This window comes from Vipera berus (assembly GCF_964194415.1).
Source record: "Vipera berus genome assembly, chromosome: Z".
In the NCBI taxonomy this organism is placed as follows: Eukaryota; Metazoa; Chordata; class Lepidosauria; order Squamata; family Viperidae; genus Vipera; species Vipera berus.
This window is the reverse complement of record NC_138205.1, coordinates 19,389,519-19,411,945: the sequence shown is the minus strand read 5'-3', so window position 1 is coordinate 19,411,945 and position 22,427 is coordinate 19,389,519. Positions and strand designations below refer to the sequence as shown.

Below are 22,427 nucleotides of genomic sequence, written 5' to 3'. Positions count from 1 at the left end.
AATTCCCCTTCCCAGGGAGACTCGGCACCTCCCATCCTTGAGTCCCAGACTAATTAGGCTATGGGCAAGCCACATCTTGAAAGAGAAAAGATCCCCCTAGCTGAATTGAAGAGTTTTTTCATCCCCCAGATTAAAAAAGCAACAACCCACATACAGTGTAAGGATTGTTAACAACCACTATGCAAGAAAAACAGGCAGAGTGCATCCGTGAACACCAACTAGCAGCCAGAAGATATGATAGCAATAGCACTTAGACTTATATACCGCTTCACAGTGCTTTACAGCCCCCACCAAGCAGTTTACAGAGTCAGCCTATTGCCCCCAACAACCTGGGTCCTCATTCTACTGACCTCGGGAGGACGGAAGGCTGAGTCAATCTTGAGCCAGTAAGACTCGAACTGCCAGACTGCAGGTGGCCAGCAGTCAGCAGAAGCAGCCTGCAGCACTGCATTCTAACCACTGCGCCACCAGGGCTTTAATGAAAACCCCTTAATTGCACAACAAATGGGAAGATCTCACTATAGTTTCAATTGGGAATGGAGCATTCTAGACCTAACTAAGTCCAGAAACACTAGACAATTCCTGGAAACTTGGCATCAGACAAATCAGCCATCAACAGGCATATAGAGATAAAGAACATCTACACACTATTTAAAAGAGACAGTCAAAAGGTAGAAACAAAACCAAAAAACCCAGACGCTTCCTCACCAGTAAACAACACCCAGATAAGCAGAGATCACTAGTATATAAAATGAGAACAAGGCCCCATTCCCTTTCAGCACTGATGATGTTACCTAGTTCGGTAATGAAACGTCTGCAAGAAAACAACCAAGCTCAGAGAGCACCAAGGACCCCACAGTTCAACCCTGAGATATACAGTAACTAGTCTCTTCTATTAGGGATTATTAAACCATTAATCTATTCTTTGTAAAAGGAAATTATTAGGCCCCATTTATATAAGCAGAAGGAAGAGGAGAGGTAGTAGAATATAAAAGGAGTTGTTTCAACCCGTAGCCCATTATATATCTTATCAGTTGGCAAGGGAGCGAGATTTCGGCCCTTTCTACATTAAAAGCAAAAAAAAAAAGGAAAGTTCAGGCAATTTTCACAATTTAGAGTCTTCCAAATAAATCCGATTGTCTCCTCCCAAGTCGGAAAACCACGAGTGGAATTTTATGGGGGTGACTTGAGGTCAGCTCAGATTCTGAAAACTAATTCCTGAGTAGAGCAGATGTTCAAATCTATCCTTGTTTCTTAGCTTTAATAATGTCTCTCCTTCCCCCCCACATCATCTCCTGGACCTTTGTTTTGAATATGGCTTGTAAGGTAAAGGTAAAGCTTCCCCCGCACGTGCGTGCTAGTCGTTTCCAACTCTAGGGGCCGGTGCTCATCTCTGTTTCAAAGCCGAAGAGCCAGCGCTTGTCCAAGGACGTCTCCGTGGTCATGTGGCCGGCATGACTAGACGCCAAAGGCGCACGGAACGCTGTTACCTTCCCACCGTAGTGGTCCCTATTTTTCTACTTGCATTTTTTACGTGCTTTCGAACTGCTAGGTTGGCAGAAGCTGGGACGAGTAACAGGCGCTCACTCTGCTGCGCGACACTCGGGATTCGACCCGCCAAACTGCTGACCATCTCATCGACAAGCTCAGCGTCCTTTCCCACTGAGCCACCGCGTCCCTTTTATATGGCTTGTAGTAGTGGTTAAAACCCACAGCAAATCCCATAAGCTTGTCTGTCCCTAATCCTGGAGAATCTCTCAAGCAGATAAGAACTTATATTAAACTATTTTGATGCACCTTTTGCACGGCATCTAAGGTGGGCATCGTGCTTGCAGGAGTGAGGGGTTTAGAGGCACTGGTGCTCCAGTGGTTCTGCTTCTTCCTTGGGGGACGGTTTCAATAGTGGGGTGAAAGGAGCCTGATGACTTTGGATATATGGGGTGACTTTCCATTCTTCTATTTTTTTAAACATCCACATGAAGCTGCTGGGTGAGATTATTCCACGTTTCGGGGTACGGTATCATCAATACACCGATGATACTCCTTACCCCGGGTCATAAGGGAGATGCTGACAAAGTCTTTCCCCAGTGCCTGGAGATTGTAAGGATGGGAGAAAAACAGGCTGAAGTTGAGTCTAAGTAAGCTGGAGTTTCTGATGCATTGCAGATCTTCCTTGCCTGCCCATCAATGTTTTTCACTTGTTGGGCAGGCATTGGCGGTAAAGAAGCATCTTTGCAAACTAACTGTTCTGTTCCAGCCTACAACCGGCCCTGTTTGAATGTCAGGGACAACCCTTTTTTATAATCAACAGGCTGGAAAAAACCCAACCAAATTTATTTCCAAAGAGTTCAAACAAAAGTGAAACAAAAAGTTCAAACAAGACTTAAACCAAAAGGTTAAACAAGAGTTAAACAAGAATAACAGACCAGGACTCTAGCAGAAGATCTTCAAACGGTTGCCTTCAGCAACCAGCACCTCCCACACCTTTCCCTTTTATCAGCAGTCCCAAGGCGTGGCTTCTCATTGCCTTCTCCCAAGTTGCCTCATTGCCTTCCTTTGTTCTGCTCTGCTAGATTGCCTCCTGCTCCTAGTGTCCCTGAACAGAGCCAGCTGTGGATTGTCTTCTTCCAATCCCTCCTGCTCACACGGTTGAGTCTGAACAAGATGGGAGGGGCCAGGCTGAGAGTCCTGCAGTGCATCAGAACCTCCCTCTGACACCAAAGGCTCTCCAAACCCCTCCTCCTCTTCCTCTTCAGAATCATCCGACCCAGCTGCCGGAACCACAGGCTGACGCTGAATCACAACACTAACGGTCCTTCTTGGGCTCACGTCTCCTGTTTGAAAAAGAGGTGATGGAGGAGTCTCTGATCAGTTTCAGCTGGTGGGCTTACTTGGGCAGGAAGAATGGACTACAAAAACTCAGGTCCTTTAATACAGTCCAGTTAGACTACTGCAATGCTCTTTACTTGGACCTGCCATTAAAGGCTAGCTGAAAACTGCAGCCAGTCCAGAATGCAGTCGCTTATTTACATATTTTGAAGCCTACAACCTTGATTTTTCAGAGCCTGGTTGCCAGTTGCTTTCTGGGTGCAGTTTAAGGTGCTGGCTTCAACCTACAAAGCCCTTTATGACTTGGTACCCAGGTAACTACAGGGCTGTCCATCTCCAACCATCATCAGTATCACTTATTAGAACATCCATGGAGAAGCTACTTACAGTACCACATATCTGCTTTCCTGGGGCAGTGCTGATGTTTGGAAACTGCCTTCCAAAGGAGACTAATCATTAGGCTAACCTTCTTCCTTTGCTGATTTTTTAAGGAGAAATGATCAACTATTTTGTAGAGTATTCTCTTCAATTTATGTATGACACTGCTTTCTATTTTTTTTTCTTTCCCTACTTTCTATCACTCAATAATATTTACTTGGTCAATGACCAGCAAAAATTTCAAAAACCAATACCAGAGTAAAACAAATAAATACAATAATATACTAACAATAAATCGTAGAATAGAACATTCACTTCTCTATTACAGTGTTAATACGGCTTTTACACGGGTGATAAATTTAAAACATACTGTAAGTAAGGATAAAATAAAAATAAAATAAAATAAGCCGTACTTTTTAATTTGTTACCCTTGATGTTGTTTTTGATGATCTAGGTTTAGGGTTCATGCTGTGGTTCCAACCGTGATTATGATGGGCTTTAATCAGATTGTGGATGTTTTCATTTGTCTTATATTCTATGTATGCTGGTAAAGTTTATTTGATGATGGTGGGGCAGAAGCTTGATGTATGAATAAATGAATCAATCAGTCAATGAATGAATCAATGAATTAATGTCTGGAAACAGTGATCAGGCCTACCATATAAAGATAAAAATAAAGGTTTCCACTGTCCAGTTGTGTCTGATTCAACCGGGCAATGCTCATCTCCAGCATTGTCCAAAGACATTTTCCATGGTCATTTGGCCAGCATGACTATACACCAAGACACAGAGAGCCTGTTATCTTGTCACCAAAGGGATACCTATTTATCTACTCATGCTTGCATGCCTGCAAACTGCTAAGTGGGCAGGAGCTGGAGCAAGTAACGGGAGCTCACCCCATCATGTGGCACTTGGTCCTTGAACCTGGGCTGTCAGCTTTACAGCTGACAAACTCAGAGGCTTTAAACACTGAGCCACCGTTATTGTGTAGTGGGTTCTGGAACGCAGGAAAGACGCCAGGCAGAGGAGTACAGCATGCAGCTCTTTATTGGTGGTAGAAACTGTACTGAGAAATCAGGGTTACCTGTGCCCCTTATATACCTGGCCAGGTACGCATTCAACCAATCATTTCAAACCTCAGATTTCCCGCCAAAAGCTGATCCCTGTCACAGCAGTTTCGGTACAGCGCCACCTGGTGGTATCGGCTGTGCAGCTGTTGCACTGTTCTCATTTAACCCAATACATAACAACTGTTAACTCCTGCCGGCCATATCTGAGCTGCAAAAATGTATAGCAATTGGATGGCAGCAGAGAGATACAGAACATTCTACCTTTCGTTGCCAATCTAATCATCTCTATCTTTGCAGCCCAAATGTTGTAGCTCAAGTCATTTGGAAAACAAAGCACTGTGGCTAAGTTTGGATCAAGGACTGGATGACAGCTCACATCCTTACCCACAATTTACTCTCTTAATTTTATCTTTCCCTTGGCCTGAGAACCAGATGCCACCTTTCCTGGATTAGCGATAGCGCTTCCCAGAAAGGAAACAGTTTCCATCTCATGATGTCCTCGCAATTCATACATTTCCAAGCATGTTTAGACCACAGGCATTTCCTAGAGGTAACCAGTTGCACATTTCACTTTCTCTAAACTCATCTGACAGAAGCTGCAATCATTCCTGGCCTGGCCCGTAAAATTATTACTGGCATAGCCCATTAATATCAAGTGCGTTGTTTGGGTACAAATATAACACAATTCTTAACGTGACGTGCTTGGCACTCTGCTGAAGTCACTTGGGATGCCATGAGGTTGAGATCAGCTTCTTCCTTAAGAGTCACATCCGTTCATTTTGAAATAAAGCAGCCCTCTGGGCTGAAGGAAGCACGGTCTATTGGTTAAGGAGAACGTAAGATAAACAGGAGAAAACTCACAGCGATTTCCCAATTTTGTCCAAAGGAGTAAGCAGGATTAAATTAGAAGTGGGTCAGGTGTTTCTCTGTTGTCTCTCTAAACTTAGAACTTAGATGTTCAGTTGATGGAGGGTCAAGAGCCACTTCAAGGAGCCTGAAATTGTTTAAACTCTTATCAGACTCATGTTGACCAGGTGCAAGAACTCTCAATGGGTGTTCTGGGGTTCGCTCTTTGATTTGGCTGTGCAAGTTCGGTGGGCAAAAGGGGTTTTGGGGAGGGTATTCCTTCAAGTCAGTGTCGACTCCTGGCAACTATTTGGATTAACTATTAACTCCTGGCAACTATTTGGATTAACTACTGTATTACGTTGGTATGGTAGCCAGCCATACCAACAGGCTGAAGAACAGCTTTTATCCATGGGCTGTCAGGCTCTTGAACGGGAAATAATTTTATAATTTTATGTGTGACTGACTTGCGAGGCTGGTGTGTTGTGCAATTAGCTCACAGAGTGTAACAAGATGGAGGGTTTGTTGTCACTGTGAGTTGGGGGGGCACGAAGGGAGGCTCAGCCAATCTCAATGTATACACGGTTGTGCTTTGACAATAAAGGTTCATTCATTCATTAATCCTTGCAGTTTTCTTGCCAAGGTTTCTCAAGAACTGCTTTTGCCATTGTCTTTTTCCTAGAGATGAGAGGGAATGAGTGGTCCTATGCCACACAGCTGGCTTTGTGCCCAAAGCAGGACTAGGACTCACAGTTTCCTAGCGTAGAGCTTTCCTTAACCTCTACACCACACTGGCTCTTAAAGAAGCAGTAGAACCACGTACAATTATTTAACTTATATGAACTAAGATAATCTTTTGGATTTGGACAGAGTCTTTCCTGTGAGGGCACCAGATTTTTGCAATTTGGTCCAGGAGGAAATCGGCCTAATTTCCAACGCTATTTTCTTCCCTTCTCAAATCTCAGCTTGGTGATAAGACTCCAGGGGGAGGGAAAGAATGATCTCTTTCAGGGCTAGGTAAATAAAGAAGGGTAATTCCCAAAATAAATCAATACTGTACAAATCGTCTATTGGTAAGAGAAGAGAAATGCATACGTTGGTGTCACTTTCAAACCGCTGCCTGCCAGCCAAGAGAATGGCTGCTCCTTTCCCGCAGTGCTTTTTGACCCTGGAAAGACAGTAAATAGAGCATCCATGTTATCGCCCCACAAATAGAAGGGGGAAGAAGTGGCAGCGCTGGCTTTGGCATCAAAGCAAAGGGTCACGGATTCTTAGCTTCACGGTGGATGCCTAACCACAACGCCAAATTAGCTCTCTGGGTTAAACTCTTTTGTGCAAAGATTTGACTTTTTTGTTCCCTTAAGTCCATTTTTGCTTTTTCTGGCAATCTCCTGGACATGTCCCTGCAGTTTTCTTGGCAAGGTTTTCCAGAGGCAGTTTGCCATTGCCTCCTTCCTAGGGATGAGAGAGACAGACTGGCTCAAAGTCGCCCACAGCGGGCTTTGTGCCAAAGAATACCACTACACCAAATTGCCTCTTGGTGGGCAGTTGCATTAGAATACTGCAAGGTTTGAGAATCACCGTGATATATGGAGATTAAAGTCTAACGTTTCAAAGTGAGGGTGATCACCTGACTAGAGACCTAACCCCAATGAATGAATGGTTTTTATTCGTGGCAGGAAGTCAAGAAATAGTCCAGCTGCTGGCCCATTTGCAGGTGAAGATAGGGAAAAATCTGAGAGGGGTAAGGACAAAGTCTCAGGGATGACTCACACCCTGGACAGTATCTCTTTACTCTCCTACCATCGGGTAGGAGATATAGGAGTATAGCCAGCCGCACCAACAGGCAGCTTTTATCCGTGGGCTGTTAGGCTTTTGAATGAGAAATAACTTTTGTGAATTTTATGCAGAACTGACTTGGGAGGCCGGTGTGTGGTGTAGTTGGTTCACATGGTGTAGTAAGATGGAGGGTTTGTTGTCACTGTGTGTTGGGGGGTGGGAGCACAAAGGGAGGCTCAGCTAATCTCAATGTACACATAGTTGTACTTTGACAATAAAGGTTCATTTCATTTCATTTCATTGCAAAGGACAAGTTTTTGTTCTTCTCTGCCTGGCATGGAAGGCAATTTCCCCCCTCTTTTGCCAGCCTGATCTCTCTGGTTTGTATGGAGTTGCATGCATTCACCTGTACAAACCCTTGATAACCCCCGAGTACCAAGAGACATGTTAAATACAAGTCTGCTTTAAATAGTCCCTATACAGGTAGCCCTTGACTTGTGACCACAGTTGGGCCCCAAATTTCTGCTGTTAAGTGAGACATTTATTGAGTTTTGCCTCACTTTATGACTGTTCTTGACACTGTTGTTAAGTGAATCACTGCAATTGTTAAGTTTGTAACAAAGTTGTTAAGTGAATCTGGCTTCCCCACTGACTTTGCTTGTCAAAAGGATCGCAAAAGGGGATCGTGTAACCCTGGGACACTGCAACTCTCATCAATATGAGCCAGCTGACAAGCATCTGAATGGGGATGCTGCAATGGTCTTGTGAAAAATGGCCATAAGTTCTTTTTTTGTAATTCTGAACGGTCATTAAATGAACTGTTGTAAGTTGAGTACTGTTTACTGCAGCACTATATTACATTCACCAACACTACTTCTTCATACAGTGAGCATTTTTGGTCACTGCAGTGTAAAAAAGAGGCTGAGACTCTAGATAGAGTGCAGAGAAGAGCAACAAAGATGATCAGGGGACTGAAGGCTAAAACGTATGAGGAACGGTTGCTGGAATTGGGTATGTCTAGTGAAAGTTGGACCATAAAAAAGGCTGAGCACCAAAGAATTGAGGCCTTTGAACTGTGGTGCTGGAGAAGACTCCGGCGAGTCCCTTGGACTGCAAGGCGATCAAACCGGTCAGTCCTAGAGGAGATCAACCCTGACTGCTCTTTAGAAGGCCAGATCCTGAAGCTGAAACCCAAATACTTTGGCCACCTAAGGAGAAGGAAGGACTCACTGGAGAAGAGCCTAACGCTGGGAAAGATTGAGGGCAAGAGAAGAAGGGGACAACAGAGAATGAGGTGGCTGGATGGAGTCACTGAAGCAGTAGGCGTGAGCCTAAATGGACTCTAGAAGATGGTAGAGGACAGGAAGGCCTGGAGGAACGTTGTCCATAGGGTCGCGATGGGTCAGACACGACTTCGCAACTAACAACAACAACAACAAGTTTAATGAAGAGAAGGACGAAGGGGGACATGATAGCAGTGTTCCAATATCTCAGGGGCTACCACAAAGAAGAGGGAGTCAAGCTCTTCTCCAAAGCGCCTGAAAGCAGGACAAGAAGCAACGGATGGAAACTAACCAAAGAGAGAAGCAACCTGGAACTAAGGAGAAACTTCCTGACAGTGAGAACAATTAATCAGTGGAACAACTTGCCTCCAGAAGCGGTGAATGCTCCAACGCTCAAAGTTTTTAAGAAGAGATTGGACAAATATTGTCTGAAATGGTATAAGGTTTCCTGCCCGAGCAGGGGGTGGGACTAGATGACCTTCAAGGTCCCATCCAACTCTGTTATTCTATTCTATTCTATTCTATTCTATTCTATTCTATTCTATTCTATTCTATTCTATTCTATTCTATTCTATTCTATTCTATTCTATTCTATTCTATTCTGTTCTGTTCTGTTCTGTTCTGTTCTGTTCTGTTCTGTTCTGTTCTGTTCCTACTCTGAAACTGTCATTCTTCATTCCTTCTTCTTTTCAACCAAGTGATCCACTTAGAAGACTGCTTGCAAAAGGGATTACCGTAGGTAGCTCATCTTCTCTCACTCTCTCTGCCCCCCTCAGCTGCTGAACAAATTATCTTTGGAAAATGAAACAATGGAAGACATTGTCAGCAGACAAGGGAGAATTACAGATGGGAGACAGTGAACGATGGAAGACACAGAATCATTAGGCAATTACTTCGTCATCTGTAAGTAACACAAAATTCTTGTACCTCCTTGTCAGCTCCGGTTTTTTGGTTTTTTTTTATACTGTCCTCTTACTCATTTCCTTTTGTTTTGTTTTTTTTTGCTTCTTCTGAATGACAATACCGTACAGCACAATTTCACAAGAGAGAGAGAAAAGAAACAGAAAGAAATCAGACCTCCATCCACCTCCAAACTGGGAAACAGAAACTGGCTAACCATTAAGCAATGTGAGTGTGTTTCCTGTAAAGACTCAAGGACTGGGAGAAAGTGAAGGAAGAAGCTTATCATTAACTTTTTAATAGCTGGCCATCCTTTGCATGTTTGCTTAGAACAGGGGTCTTCAAACTTGGCCCTTTTATGACTTGTGGACTTCAACTCCCAGAATTCCTCAGCCAGCGTGCCTGGCTGAGGAATTCTGGGAGTTGAAGTCCACAAGTCATAAAAGGGCCAAGTTTGAAGACCCCTGGCTTAGAAGCACGACCTATTGTGGTCAGTAACACCCTTTGATAAGTACATCACAGGCTTGCAAATTCTGCCCTCTGCGAAATATATCATTGCTATGCCATAAGCAAGCTCAGAATTGCTTTTCCAAATACAGGTAGTAGTCCTCAAACCACAAGCGAGCCCAAAATTTCCATGGCTCAGCGAGACCGTTGTGAAGTGAGCTTTGCCCCATTGGATGACCTTTCTCACCACAGTTGTTAAGCCGGTCATTGAGGTTGTTAAGTTAGTAACACGCTTTTTAAGCAAATCTGGCTTCCCCACTGACTTTGCTTGTCAGAAGGTCACAAAAGGGGATCACATGGCCCCGGGACACTGCAACAGTTATAAGTATGAACTGGTTTCCAAGGATCCCAATTTTGATCACGTGACCCCCGGGGATTTTGCAACAATCGTAAGTAGGAAAACACTTTTTTCAGTGTTGTAACTTGGAACAGTCACTAAATGAATGGTGATAAGTTGAGGACTACTGTATATATTGTTCAAGGGAACAAACTTAGGTAGAAGAGAAGGGCGAGGGGTGACATGATAGCAGTGTTCCAGTATCTCAGGGGCTGCCCCAAAGAAGAGGGAGTCAAGCTCTTCTCCAAAGCAACTGAAGGCAGGACAAGAAGCAATGGATGGAAACTAGTCAAGGAGAGAAACAACCTAGAACTAAGGAGAAACTTCCTGACGGTTAGAACAATTAACCAGTGGAACAACATGCCTCCAGAAGTGGTGAATGCTCCAACACGGGAAGTTTTTTATGAAGAGACTGGACCAAGCCATTTATCCGAAATGGTATAGGGTTTCCTGCCTGAGCAGGGGGTTGGACTAGATGACCTCCAAGGTCCCTTCCAACTTTATTATTATTATAAAACTTTTATTCATAAAACATGAAACTCAGCCAACTGAACACTCAAATTGACTGGCACTAATGGTTGACACGGGTTGCTGCCAGCATCCTAGGTATCAACCAGGTATCTCCTTAAAATGTAAGATGTTCCGAGTAGCGCAGTTTTTTGTAGCTTTGCTGGAGTTATTGCAGGAAGCTGCAATTTTTTGATGTATTTTGCAAAGTTTTTGGACATAGTTCCCAGTGCCCCAATGACAATGGGTATCACTGTTACACGTTTTATCCATAATCCCGCAGTTTTGATGGCCAGGTCGAGGTAGTTCGTAATTTTTTCCAGTTCTTTTTCTTCGATTCTGGCATCTCCTGGTACAGCGATATCAATCATCATCATCATCATCATCATCATCATCATTATTATTATCATCATCATCAACAACAACAACAAAGGCTCTCAGAACAGTTAAGAAATCAGCAACTTTCCGTTGCTTAATGTGGGTCTTAAAAATTTGGCACAGTTTTCAAACAGAGATGAGGTACCTGGAGCTCTTCACAAATTGGAGAACTAAAACGATCTTCATCATTCCCTCTTGGTCTGGCTGGCTGGAGCAGTTGGGCTTTGCAGTTCAGCTTTATGTAGAAGAGAGTTTCTCAAATTTGCTGGCTGGGAAATTCTGGGACTTGAAATCCACACATCTTAAAGTTGGCCAAGTTTAACACTGATAGAGGGGACAAGCAAAGGTAGCAAAAGTTCTTGCAAATGGGAGTTGCCCTTTTAGGTGGTTTTTTTTTTGGGGGGGGTGGGGTTTCCCTGAAGTTATAGTTGATATCATTGCAATATCACCCTAACAGCCTGGATTTGGGGTGGTGGTGGTGGTTTCTGTGGCACCAAATAGGTACTTCTGGAAGAGTTCGCAGTAAAAGGAAACCAGGCCATCAAAGAACACGGTGGCTGGACAACATCAAAGTTGACCGCAGCCAGAGCATAAAAAAGTGCAAGATCGGAAGAAGTGACCTGGCACATAAGTCGGACACAATTGAATGAAGAACATCATCACCATTGCAGGTGCTTCTGTAAAAGCCTTAGCTACCTTCCTTAGTCTCCAAAATGGGGAGAAAAAAAATGAGAAGATCAATGGATAAAAAGAGTCAGAAGAAAACCTTTGGGTCAGTCCACTCCAAAGGATTGGAGGGGTGGGTGTATGTGGCTCACGGCCCACAGGTTGTCCACATATTTTAGGTATTTCCCTATGTGAAGTGTTCTCCACCCATGCACGGATGGGAGCGGTAGGGTCAATGAAGATCTAATGCAGGGGAGGCAAAAAGGACGATGCTGACATTAGTTGTCTTTAGGGGGAAAATCTAAGCAACCCGTTGCCAGCAGATTTTTGTACCAACATCTAATGATTGGCTTCCTTTCATTATTATTTTTTTCTCAAGGAAAGAAAACCCCAAAGGAAATCTTTATCTGTCCACCCCCCCACACACCTCCCAAAATATAATTATTTCCCAACTTCCCCATCATTCTTGTAGAAAGATTAATTAAAGGCCGGCAGAACTTATGCTAAATGAGAATTATTTCTTGGAAATAATCTCTGCTGCTGGGAATAGCATTCCTAGATAATACTGTAACCAATGCCAATCTTGTATAATTCCAACTTTCTGAGCATTGCGGGAAAGAAATGCTTCAGTATGGAAGCAACCACTCGCATCGGCCTCTTACTTACTGTGACTTAATAGTGGGAATATAACAATCCAAATGCACCATCCCAAATGGTGGCAATGGCCCTCCGATAGCCCAGAAACAGCCCTATGTTCAGCTCTGGTTTGACTCAAGTGGTTTGAAGTGGGTCTATTTAAAAGGGAGAGTTTTGGGGCACTAGTTTAGAAGCAGAGGCATTCCTCATCTTAAAACCATTTGTTTAGTGATCGTTTGAAGTTACAACGACACTAAAAAAAAGTGATGTTGAAGGAAAGGTCTTCATCATGGTTCAGTCCAAGCCGGGAATAAACAACATGGCGACTGCTTTAGAAAGAAGGTTGCAGTTTATTGAAGAGAAGAGCCAGACAGGAAGATGGCTCTGGAAGAAAAGAGAGAGAGAGAGAGCACATGTAGGGAGTGGGTTTTTATACCCTCTGGGGCTCTTGAGGTTTTTTCCTGTTCCTGTTTGTGGCTTTGTATTTCCTGTGTCGTGTGTTTTGACTTGAGTCTGAGTGTGCCCCTTTGGCATCTGTGGGTTAATCCTATTATGTCCTGTCTTAGAGTTTGGGTGGGGTATGTAGATTTTAGGTATCTTTGTCTTCTTAATCTTCTAGCATCAACCTTCCTGAATGGTTTACATCTGCATTTCTACAGAGCTGGTTTCTGCTTGGGGGGAGGGAGACTTGGGGATATTAAGAAAAAAACTGGGCATGCTTTTCTGCCTCTTTAAGATCCTTTGAGGAAATATAATATTCTGCCTTTTTAATATTTCCTTTTCTGGGGTCTGTGTGTGACCTGACTTCCCACAGTGACTTATCACTGTTTTTCATACTTACAACCGTTGCAGCCTGCCTATGGTCATGTGATCAAAATTCAGATGTTTGGCAACTGGCTTGTATTTATGACGGTTTCAGTGTCCTCTGTGTGTGTGTGTGTGTGTGTGTGTGTGTGTGTGTGTGTCAGGTGATCACCTCTTGCGAACCCTTTGACAAGCGAAGTCAAAAGGGAAGCCAGATTCATTTCATTTTCATTTTCATTTTATTAAATTTATATGCTGCCCTTCTCCCTGAGGACTCAGGGCAGCTCACAACAATAAAAATTAAAAAACATAGAGTAAAAAATTTAAAAGAGAATTAAACAATAAATACAAAATTACAAGACAATTTGACCCAGTAAAAAGCCTAATTAAAAATCGTAGTCAGTCCAGGCCCGCTTGTTAAAACAACCACGTCTTCAGGTCACGGTGGAAGGACCGAAGGTCAGGGGCCATCCGCAGCTCCGGAGGCAACTCATTCCAGACGGTCAGCGCACCCACAGAGAAGGCTCTCCCCCTGGGGGTCTCCAGCCAGCATTGCCTGGCTGACAGAACCCTGAGGAGGCCAACTCTGTGGGAGCGAACTGGGCGATGGGAGGTTGACAATGGCAGCAGGTGGTTCACTTCACCAATGTGTTATTAACTTAACCGTTGTGGTGATTTGCTTAACAAGTGTGACAAGAAAGCTCGCAAAATGAGGCAACACTCACTTAGCAACAGAGATTTTGGGTTCAGTTCTGGAATAGTTGGGGATCTCTTTGAAATAGCCATGCTAGTGTGTGTGTGTGTGTGTGGTGTGCGAGCGCACGCACATGGGTGCACCTTCACATCCACGTTGACTTCTGGTGGCTCTCTGAATAAGTTTCTCTGGTTTTCTTGGCAAGATTTTGGACATGGTTTGCCCATGCCTACTTCCTAGGGTTGAGGGAGAATAACTGGCTTAGGGTCCCCCAGCTGATTACCCAACTCACATTCTCCTGGTTTCTAGCCTGCTGCCCTTAACCACTATTCCAAGCTAGGTAGAGCAAGTTTCAATAGGTGGCTAAGCCTACTCCTCTAGCCATTTGTAAAAACCTGCTTCTTTCTCAGGCTCCACCTCTCATCAGTGATTGGTTGATGTTTCCCCACTGGCTGCCAATAGGAGGGGAGAAAAATAGAACGGGGGGGGGGGAAACTCATCAACCTCAGTCCTTAACATTATACTGTAAATAAGGACAGCACCATTTGCTGGGATCAAGCCAGTAGCAGAACAGTGGCTAATCCTGATTAATTTCCTTGATCTTTCCCCCCCTTTTTTATTATGCGTGTACAACTGAGAATTATAAATAAACTTTAGGAAGAACCGCATTTTCTCTTTTCTCCTTTCTATTTTGTGCATCACACGCGCACAAACATACACACTTTTCCTTTTACAGATTTAGTAACACTCATTGTACACAGGACTAACCCTTTGCTAATTTCTAGAAAATATCAATCACAGCCATGAAATTATTCCACTCCTTTGTTATTCTGTTTCCATTACATGACAGCTTGCGTATGCTCATTGGCATAGCTATACAGTATTTCTTAAGAAAACATTAGCTGTTTTTTAATCTGAAGAAAATGCAAAGCGTAAGTAGGCCATGTGTTCCGCTTATAAACATAAACATTCTTTGTCTGACAGAGACATAGGATTATTCTGCCAGTTATGAGGCAAATAACTAATTTTCCAGTATTGTTTCTGAGGACCCTGCCATTTTGAGGATTGTTGCCTTCATCTCCTCCTTAAGCCGGGCCTAAAAGCTAAAAGATTGGGAGCCTGCAAAATCACCAGGCAGAGGGTGATCCATAAGGAAAAAGGCCCACTTCTGTGGCCCACCAGATTGCAGAATTTCAGGGAAGGGACGAGAGCATGGCTACTTGTGGGAATACATGTTAGAATATATTTTGTATTGCAACAATTACAAAATTATTCAGCTGATAAGATTTCGCTGAAAGGGATAAACTGACTTCTTTGAATAGAGAAAAAACATGATCTACATTTATTGGTGACTGGAAGTCTGTTATGGACTTTTTCCGTAAAAATGAAAAAACAACAACAACAAAGTTATTTATGGTTTGGATTAGATAGGATATATTATAGAAAGACGAGTAAGATGATGCAATTTTAGAGCGAGAGGTTAAATTATATTTGTACTTATTATTGCTGGGATAAATATCCGAAGCCACTTCATTATTTTTTTCTTTCTTTCATTTCTCAGGAACTCTTTATAGCAAGCTTAGCTTCAAGTGGGGACACAATCTAAGGATCAGAGCCCCTAAACGATCAACAACTTGAGATGCACCAGTAGATTCTGATCTACCTACAACTGTCTACAATAATTGATAATGGCTAGAATGTCATATTGCAGGCTGGCTGATTCTGCCCACTGCCATGAGTTCAATCCTGATCAGCTCAAGGTTGACTCATCCTTTCGAGGTCAGTAAAATGAGGACCCAGATTGTTGGGGGGCAATATGCTGACTCTGTAAACTGCTTAGAAAGCGCTGTAAAGCACTGTGAAGTGGTATATAAGTGCTAAGTGCTATTGTATCCCAGAGTTTGCAGCAGGATTTGTGCTCTGCTCAATCTCTGGATGTTTAGGAACTGAACCAGGGGTCTTTGGCATCTGAAGCACATGATCTCTCTCTTTACAGGATAAGGGCTATGAGAGTTACACAGAGAAAGAGCATGACTGTTTCCCTGTGCCTACAGTGGGAAATTGCTCGAGTCCAGCGCACAAATGGTCAAGAGAGTCACATATTTAGGGAGATTAATAGATACACAGGACAGGTTGGATAAGTCAGAGAGCGGTTCCAGGATGCTGAGGCAATCCTAGCCTTTCCACCATCCCCCTCCCCTTTCTTTTCTCCCCCTCCTTCTGGCCATCATTTTCTCAGTCTTGTATTCCCTATGTTACATCATCCTTTCCTGTCGGTAGCTTGAAAGCAGCTGCAGAATGATAATATTTAGACTTTGGCATCCTCATGACCCCATGTTAGGAGCAGTAGGAGCAAGAGGCACCCCTGTGACTCACCCTTGGGGGACCTGGTGAGAGTGTGGGGAAATGGAAGTGGGCGGAGAGTTGTAGGCAAGGCAAAAGTCAAGGGGACGGTCATTTACCTCCGTTGTAGAGAACGCAGGCGTGTGTGTATATATATTGGTGAGTTTGCTGATTTGGAGCAAACTTGGCATAAGATAGAACAAGAAGGAAGACACTCTCCTTATTCTGACTATTCCCATTGATTAGGTGACTGGCAGTTTACTAGATTCCCCAGATCCCATCCACAGAATAACAACCTTCAGAAGTCCTGGACTGCATTTCTTTGTGAATTTTGGACATAATTCCTGGGTGAGACCAACAAGTTCAAGTTAGAAGGACAGGAACGCAGAATTCTCTATAGTCTCCCCACCCCACCCCAAAACAGTAGAATCCAGTGACTGGCAAAACTAGGCTAAGACTCAAACTTTGAGTTGCTCCTTGAATTTCTTCTGACGGCAAGACTATCTTTGCCATCCCAGAACTACGTCTTGCCTGGATCGGCCACCCTTGAGCCATGCTGTCCATTTCAGTTTTTCTCCAACGCAACCGTTATTTCCTGCTTCCCCTTAAACTGCTTTTCTGCGCTGCGTTGGTCCCCAGGATTGTGGCCTCTCCAGTGCCAAATTCCAATCCTCTGTACCAGTTTGATGGGCAAGTCCGGCTTTGCCATCTCTATACGGGCAATGATCAGACCGAGCTCTACCTGGAGATCTTCTCAGATGGCACAGTGCGTGGCTCCAAATACAAGAACCTCTTCAGTGAGTATTTGGGAAACTAATTACTTGGGATTCCTCCAAATGAGTTATATGTGGAATTGGGGCACAGTCACCTGGGTTCTTTGGGGAAGGATCAAGTACTAGATCGTAAAATATGGTTTTTCAGAAGAGGGTATTTCAGAAGACGTAGCTTCTTAACACATGTGTTCTCTGGAAAACAAGTCTAACGTGGTCCTCTGTTGCAGATGGTCATATTAAACTTTCAGAGTAAATCAAGTAGGAGAAATGGGAACCGTAGAAGGTGCTGTGGTGGCCTCCCACAGATTATGTTCCTTCTTACAGATGTTACAAATCAAGACTACTAAAAGATCTGAAGAGGTTGAAGGCTATTTGAGTTTAAATCTAAAGAGTTCTCCTTTTTCATGAGCTATTTTCTATTTCCCCCCCCAGGCTTGATGGAAATCAAAGCAGTGAAAGTGGGAATTATTAGTATCATGGCCAAGAAAACCTCTAGATTTCTTTGCATGGATTCTGAAGGACATCTATATAGCTCAGTAAGTATAATTATACAAGTTATGTCTCTGTGTTTAGAGCAGTGCTTCTCAATCTCAGCAGCTTTCAGATGTGTGGACTTCAACGCCCAGAATTCTCCAAGCAGCACACTGGCTGGAGAATTCTGGGAGTTGAAGTCCACATATCTGGAAGTGGCTAAAGAAGAAACAGTGGTTAAAAGCAAAGGATCAACGGGGAAAGATAAAGCTATAAATTGAAAGATCTACCTGTCTGATCACCCATTTCCAAAATAAGCATTCTGGGGGATCATCTCACACATTATTTGGCAACAATTTTGAGTCTGCCATTGAGAACACTCAAGTACCGGTTATGTCTTCTCGGATACAGGTAAGTGTTTTTCCAGAGCTAGCTGAGTTGTTTTCATTCATGAGTTAAATCTGCACCCCAAAAATCACACATAACCAAAAATAATGTGTGATAGTACTTTATTAAAATCAGAAGCGAGCTGTTCTTGCAGACTGGACCATTTTAATCTTCTTGATGCTGAGGGGGCTTAATAGATTGGTAGATATATTCTGAAATGATAATAAAACGCCTAGATTTTTAGGAACAAACTAAAGTGTGGTGACATCCCTTAAGAAGCTCTCTATCTTCTTTTTAAAGTCATAGCGGCATTTATTTTTTCGCAGCCCCCTATATTTATTTATTCATTCAGTTTGTATAGCTGCCTATCTGAAACCATTGACTCTGAATGGTAATTCATAAAAGCAATTAAAACAGTTGAAACACAATAGAAAAAAAATTAAATAGAAATAAAAACCGAGGCATATACTCTGCCTTACATAATAACCAGGAAAAGAGTGTATATTACCGGTTGTCTCTCGAATTACAACCACAACAGAGACCAGCATTTCAGTTGCTAAGCAAGACGATTGTTAAGTGAGTCACACTGAATTTCATTACCTTTTTTTCCATGGTTGTTAAGCGAATCACTGTATTAAGTGAACCCATGTAGTTGTTAAGCAAATATGGCTTCCCCCACTGATTTTGCTTGTCAGAAGCCAGCTGGGAAGGTCACAAATGGTGATCCCATGAGTCCAGGATGCTGTAACCATTATAAATGTATGTTTGCTGTCAAGCCCCCAAATTTACATCTCATGATCATGGGAATGCGGTGATGGTCATAAGTGCGAGGAATAGTTGACACTTGTTTGAGTGTTGTTGTAGTTTTGAATGGTCACTAAATGAATGGTTGTAAGTCAAGGACTATCTGCGTCTATATACCATAAAACTCTTCTTTTGTAACCTTTAAGTGGGTGAAATATACATCATACAGTAAAACCTTTTCAACTGAGGTATCTCAAATGGGCTAACTTCTAGAATGTGTCCAAAATCTGGGACTGGTGACTCTTGTGAAACTGAAATTTGGAAATTAAAAAACCCCAAACATTTTAAGACATAAAAATGATCATAAAGCATTTTATGATGTAATGCAAAATGTCATAAAAATCTTTCTTCTTGTTGATGTTTGACTGGGCTACTTTCAAGGCAGATGCAGCTCTGAATATTCCCCCTGGATTTTAAAGAACTTTTCAAAAATATTAGTTCTGTCAATGCTGAAGATATTCAGGCATCTCCCAAGGATATATCTCTGAAACAACAACCCAACATGTCATGGGGCTGTTTAGGATGCTAATAGAGCAAGGTAAAAGCACTCATTACAAGAGGAGTGTGTTTTTGAGTTTTTGAGTGTGTTTTACTGGGCCAGTGAAACAGAAATACTTTGTGAAAGGAGAAAAATAATTTGAGTAAATATTTCTTGTTTTGAATCATTGTGTCTGTGAAAATGAAGGGGATTGCAAATTGCAATGTGACTTTTTTTGACTTCTGAAATTTGAACGTGTATGCTGCAACAAGTTGACCACAGTGTATAAAAATAGAAACTTTTGGTAGATGCTCATGATTTAAAGGATGCAAATAAACAAATGGTAAAGATGTTAACATGGCAGATTTCATGCTGAATTCCGAGCCTGTGTAGAGAAACTGCAGATTTGTTGACCATATGACACTAAATTCACATATTAACTCCTCGGCAGTGAAAAGAGCATTTCTTTAGCTGGAATCATTTTCTATTTTGATGTAGCTTGAATGCCTAGATTAGGTCTGGCAATGTATGCAGGGCTGAATTATCTATGGATTATATGATCTTGAGTTAATTCCATAGGTGCCCAGCCAGGTTTGACTACTAGATGCTAAGAGAAAGTTATTGGTGATAAGAACTGTCTGACAGTGGAACAGATTACCTAAGGAGATTGTTGTCTTTTTTAGCTTGAAATGCAACAGTAGGAAGTTAACTGTTAACTGGGTAACTGAAGCCACAGGACATAATATAATGGAGGGGATGGCAGAACACTGAATATTTTTTTCCCATCAAGCTTACCAACTTGGTATGATTCTACACCAAGTTAATTCTATGCTCAATATGCACAGATAATTGTTGTACAATCTCCTAGCCATAGGTAGTCCTAGAATTATAACCATAATAGAGCCTGCAATTACCATTATATGTAATGACAGTCATAAAGCAATATTGCCATGTGACTGGACCTGATCTGATGTCCTTTTTTTTTTTGCAGCAGTCACTAAGCAAACCCGGTTTGCTGTGGGCCAGTTTTTCCCGAACACCACAACTAAATGCAGGCTAGTTGCCGAGTGTCCAAAATGCAATTATGTGACTGTGGGAGAGGTAGAATTTGAACATTAAAACAGTGTCTTAAGTCCCCTTTTCAGCATCCGCTGTAATGTCAAATGGTTGCTGAGCTAACCTGTAGATACGGCCCAACCAAAATCTCGATGTGGTCTTCAATGGGCCCCTAACAATTGCTACTTGATTGTATTTTTTTAATATGACCCAAGAGAATGTAATACACGGGGAGCAATGGTAGGAGCAAGATAACAATAAGCTAAATTTAAGGAGAGGCCCCTTGACGGTAAATGAAATCAAATTCAGTTGTTGTCTTTGCTTCTTTATTCTGGACTATCTGTAAAGCCCAATAGGGGTTCTGCATTCTTGAAGGCTTAATCCAAGCGATCTCGTCTCTTTGCAGCTGTCGTACTCGGAAGAGTTCTGTAACTTCCAAGAGAAGCTTCGTCATGGTTATAACGTGTACTATTCAGAGGCCTACAGTCTTCCCCTCAGCCTCAATGTGATGGAGAATTTGGCCCACAGCCATCAGCTGCCCCCTTTCTCCCAGTTTTTACCTTTACGTAAAAAGGCTCACGTTGAACCAACGCATATCAACTACGAATACGTTCAACCGAGGGATAACACTGACTCGTCTGATCCCTTCAACATATTCGGTCAAAATCAGGACGTGAGAAGCCTAAGTTTTGGCTTCAGATAGAGCAAGACAATGGCTGGGCTGGGCTGGGGCACAAAATCAGATGTTCAGCAGGATCCTTCGTAAGCTGGGCCATCTGTGATTTATTGCATTAATATGAAGAGTAAATATAAGGAAGATAGATCGGGGCAAAGGAGCAAGAACAGTGAAAGGGATGGGTGTAATTGACTGAAGCCTTTTGGGACTCCCAAATCCCAAAACAGGGACAGAATTTCTGTTCTGTCTGAATCACTTCAACTTTTCAGTTTCCCATTGTTAAACTTGCTGGCTTATTATTATTTTTTAAAAAAAAACCAAAAACCCAAGGCTTTATTTCTATTTATCCAACTATTTAAGTAACTTATTTATTCTATGAGATTTATTTATTGAAGAAAGTTAGATTGATAAGGAAGCAGGAAGAGCAGGCATAATGTGAAAAACTTTTGTGCGCAAATGTTTATATATCGTTATTTATGTGCAACCTTTTATGTATGTATATTTTTCTGCCTGCATATTTATTTCCCTTTCTGGTGAGGACCAACCAACCAAATTTTAAATCTGAATTGCAGATATGATCATGATTTTATGCCTGATATCTATTTACCTTCCTCTTCTTTGTTTTCCTTTTTGAGTAATGTTTCTGCAAAAATTAATTCATGAGCCGTAACCATGGAGGCAAAGAGGTTGGGGGCGGCATGTAAAAACGAGGCAGGCCTTCCATCGCACCCGCCATCTTGACTTTTTTGACCCCCACAGATATTCTCACAATGAAGTTTTTGAATCAGAAAAGGCCAGGAGGTTGCCTCAAATGTCCCTTTGAACAGGACCCCATTTTTAATTGCCTTCTGTTTTGTTTTTTTAAAAAAAACTTGTATTGTGTCTGTAAGCCATCAGAAAAGTTAAAAGAGAACTCTAATAAGGAAATGCAAAGTAATCGGCTCCTATATTGATTATGAATGTTTATTTATTTATAAGTTATACTACATTGTCATTAAAAGGATGTGCCTCTGTTGTATGTGTTTCAGCAGCAGCTGTTTCTAGTTAAACATGTTGCCATTTGGACAATTCACTGACTTGACACAAATCTGCAAATTGTTGCATTCTCTTTCTGTTTCTTCATATTTTTTTTAAAAAATTACCTGTTTCTTTGTGCTTTAATTGTGACCAGTGTTAACCATCAGTGGGCTGAAGTGTGAATGGTGTATTTTTAATGTGAACAGAAATAAAAGATTTTTTTTAAAAAAAGAAGCAATTAATTGAAGGCAAATAAACTAGTTGCTAGAAATATTTTCATCGGGCAACAGTAATTCATTAGAAAAACAAACAAACAAATGAGGGCTTTGGCAGGGAGGGCAAAAAAAGGTCAAACTACCCCAATGGTACAAGAGAATCCTCAACTCAGTTTGAGCCTCAGATGTGTTCAAAAGGGGTGGGGCTTCCATCATATCCACCATTTTGACATCCACCTACCCCCCTCCATTCCAGTGGACACCCCTCGCAGGCAGGACTCCTATTACTTTGGGGTTACCCAGAAGTAATTAATCAGAATTCAATTCCAGCAATTCAATACTGCTTTCAATGACTTTTATAGAACATATGATAACTGTCTAATGATAAAAGACCATCATTTCATCACACAGTTGATCCTCCTTCAACGCGTCGTAGTCTCACAATTTGTATGTCTGGGTGCTTTCACAAAATGGCTTCCTACCAGCCTTTCCAAAAGCCTCCCCTTATTCCCAGTTCACTTTTGTCTTTTATTCATCTATCTGGATTTCCATCCCTTCAGAAGTTCAAGACGACATATATAGTGCTCCCTCTT

At 42.2% G+C, this 22,427-nt stretch overlaps 1 protein-coding gene across 1 annotated transcript; it reads left to right on the top strand.

Annotated features, from left to right (window-relative positions):
- Positions 1–15,948: 15,948 nt before the first annotated feature.
- LOC308678683 (fibroblast growth factor 21-like) lies at positions 15,949–20,629 on the top strand (the record flags this gene model as incomplete). Its single annotated transcript, XM_081345920.1, has 4 exons — positions 15,949–16,004; positions 16,597–16,754; positions 17,163–17,266; positions 20,333–20,629. 4 exons carry the CDS (start codon positions 15,949–15,951, stop codon positions 20,627–20,629), a joined length of 615 nt encoding a protein of 204 aa, XP_081202046.1.
- Positions 20,630–22,427: the final 1,798 nt, after the last annotated feature.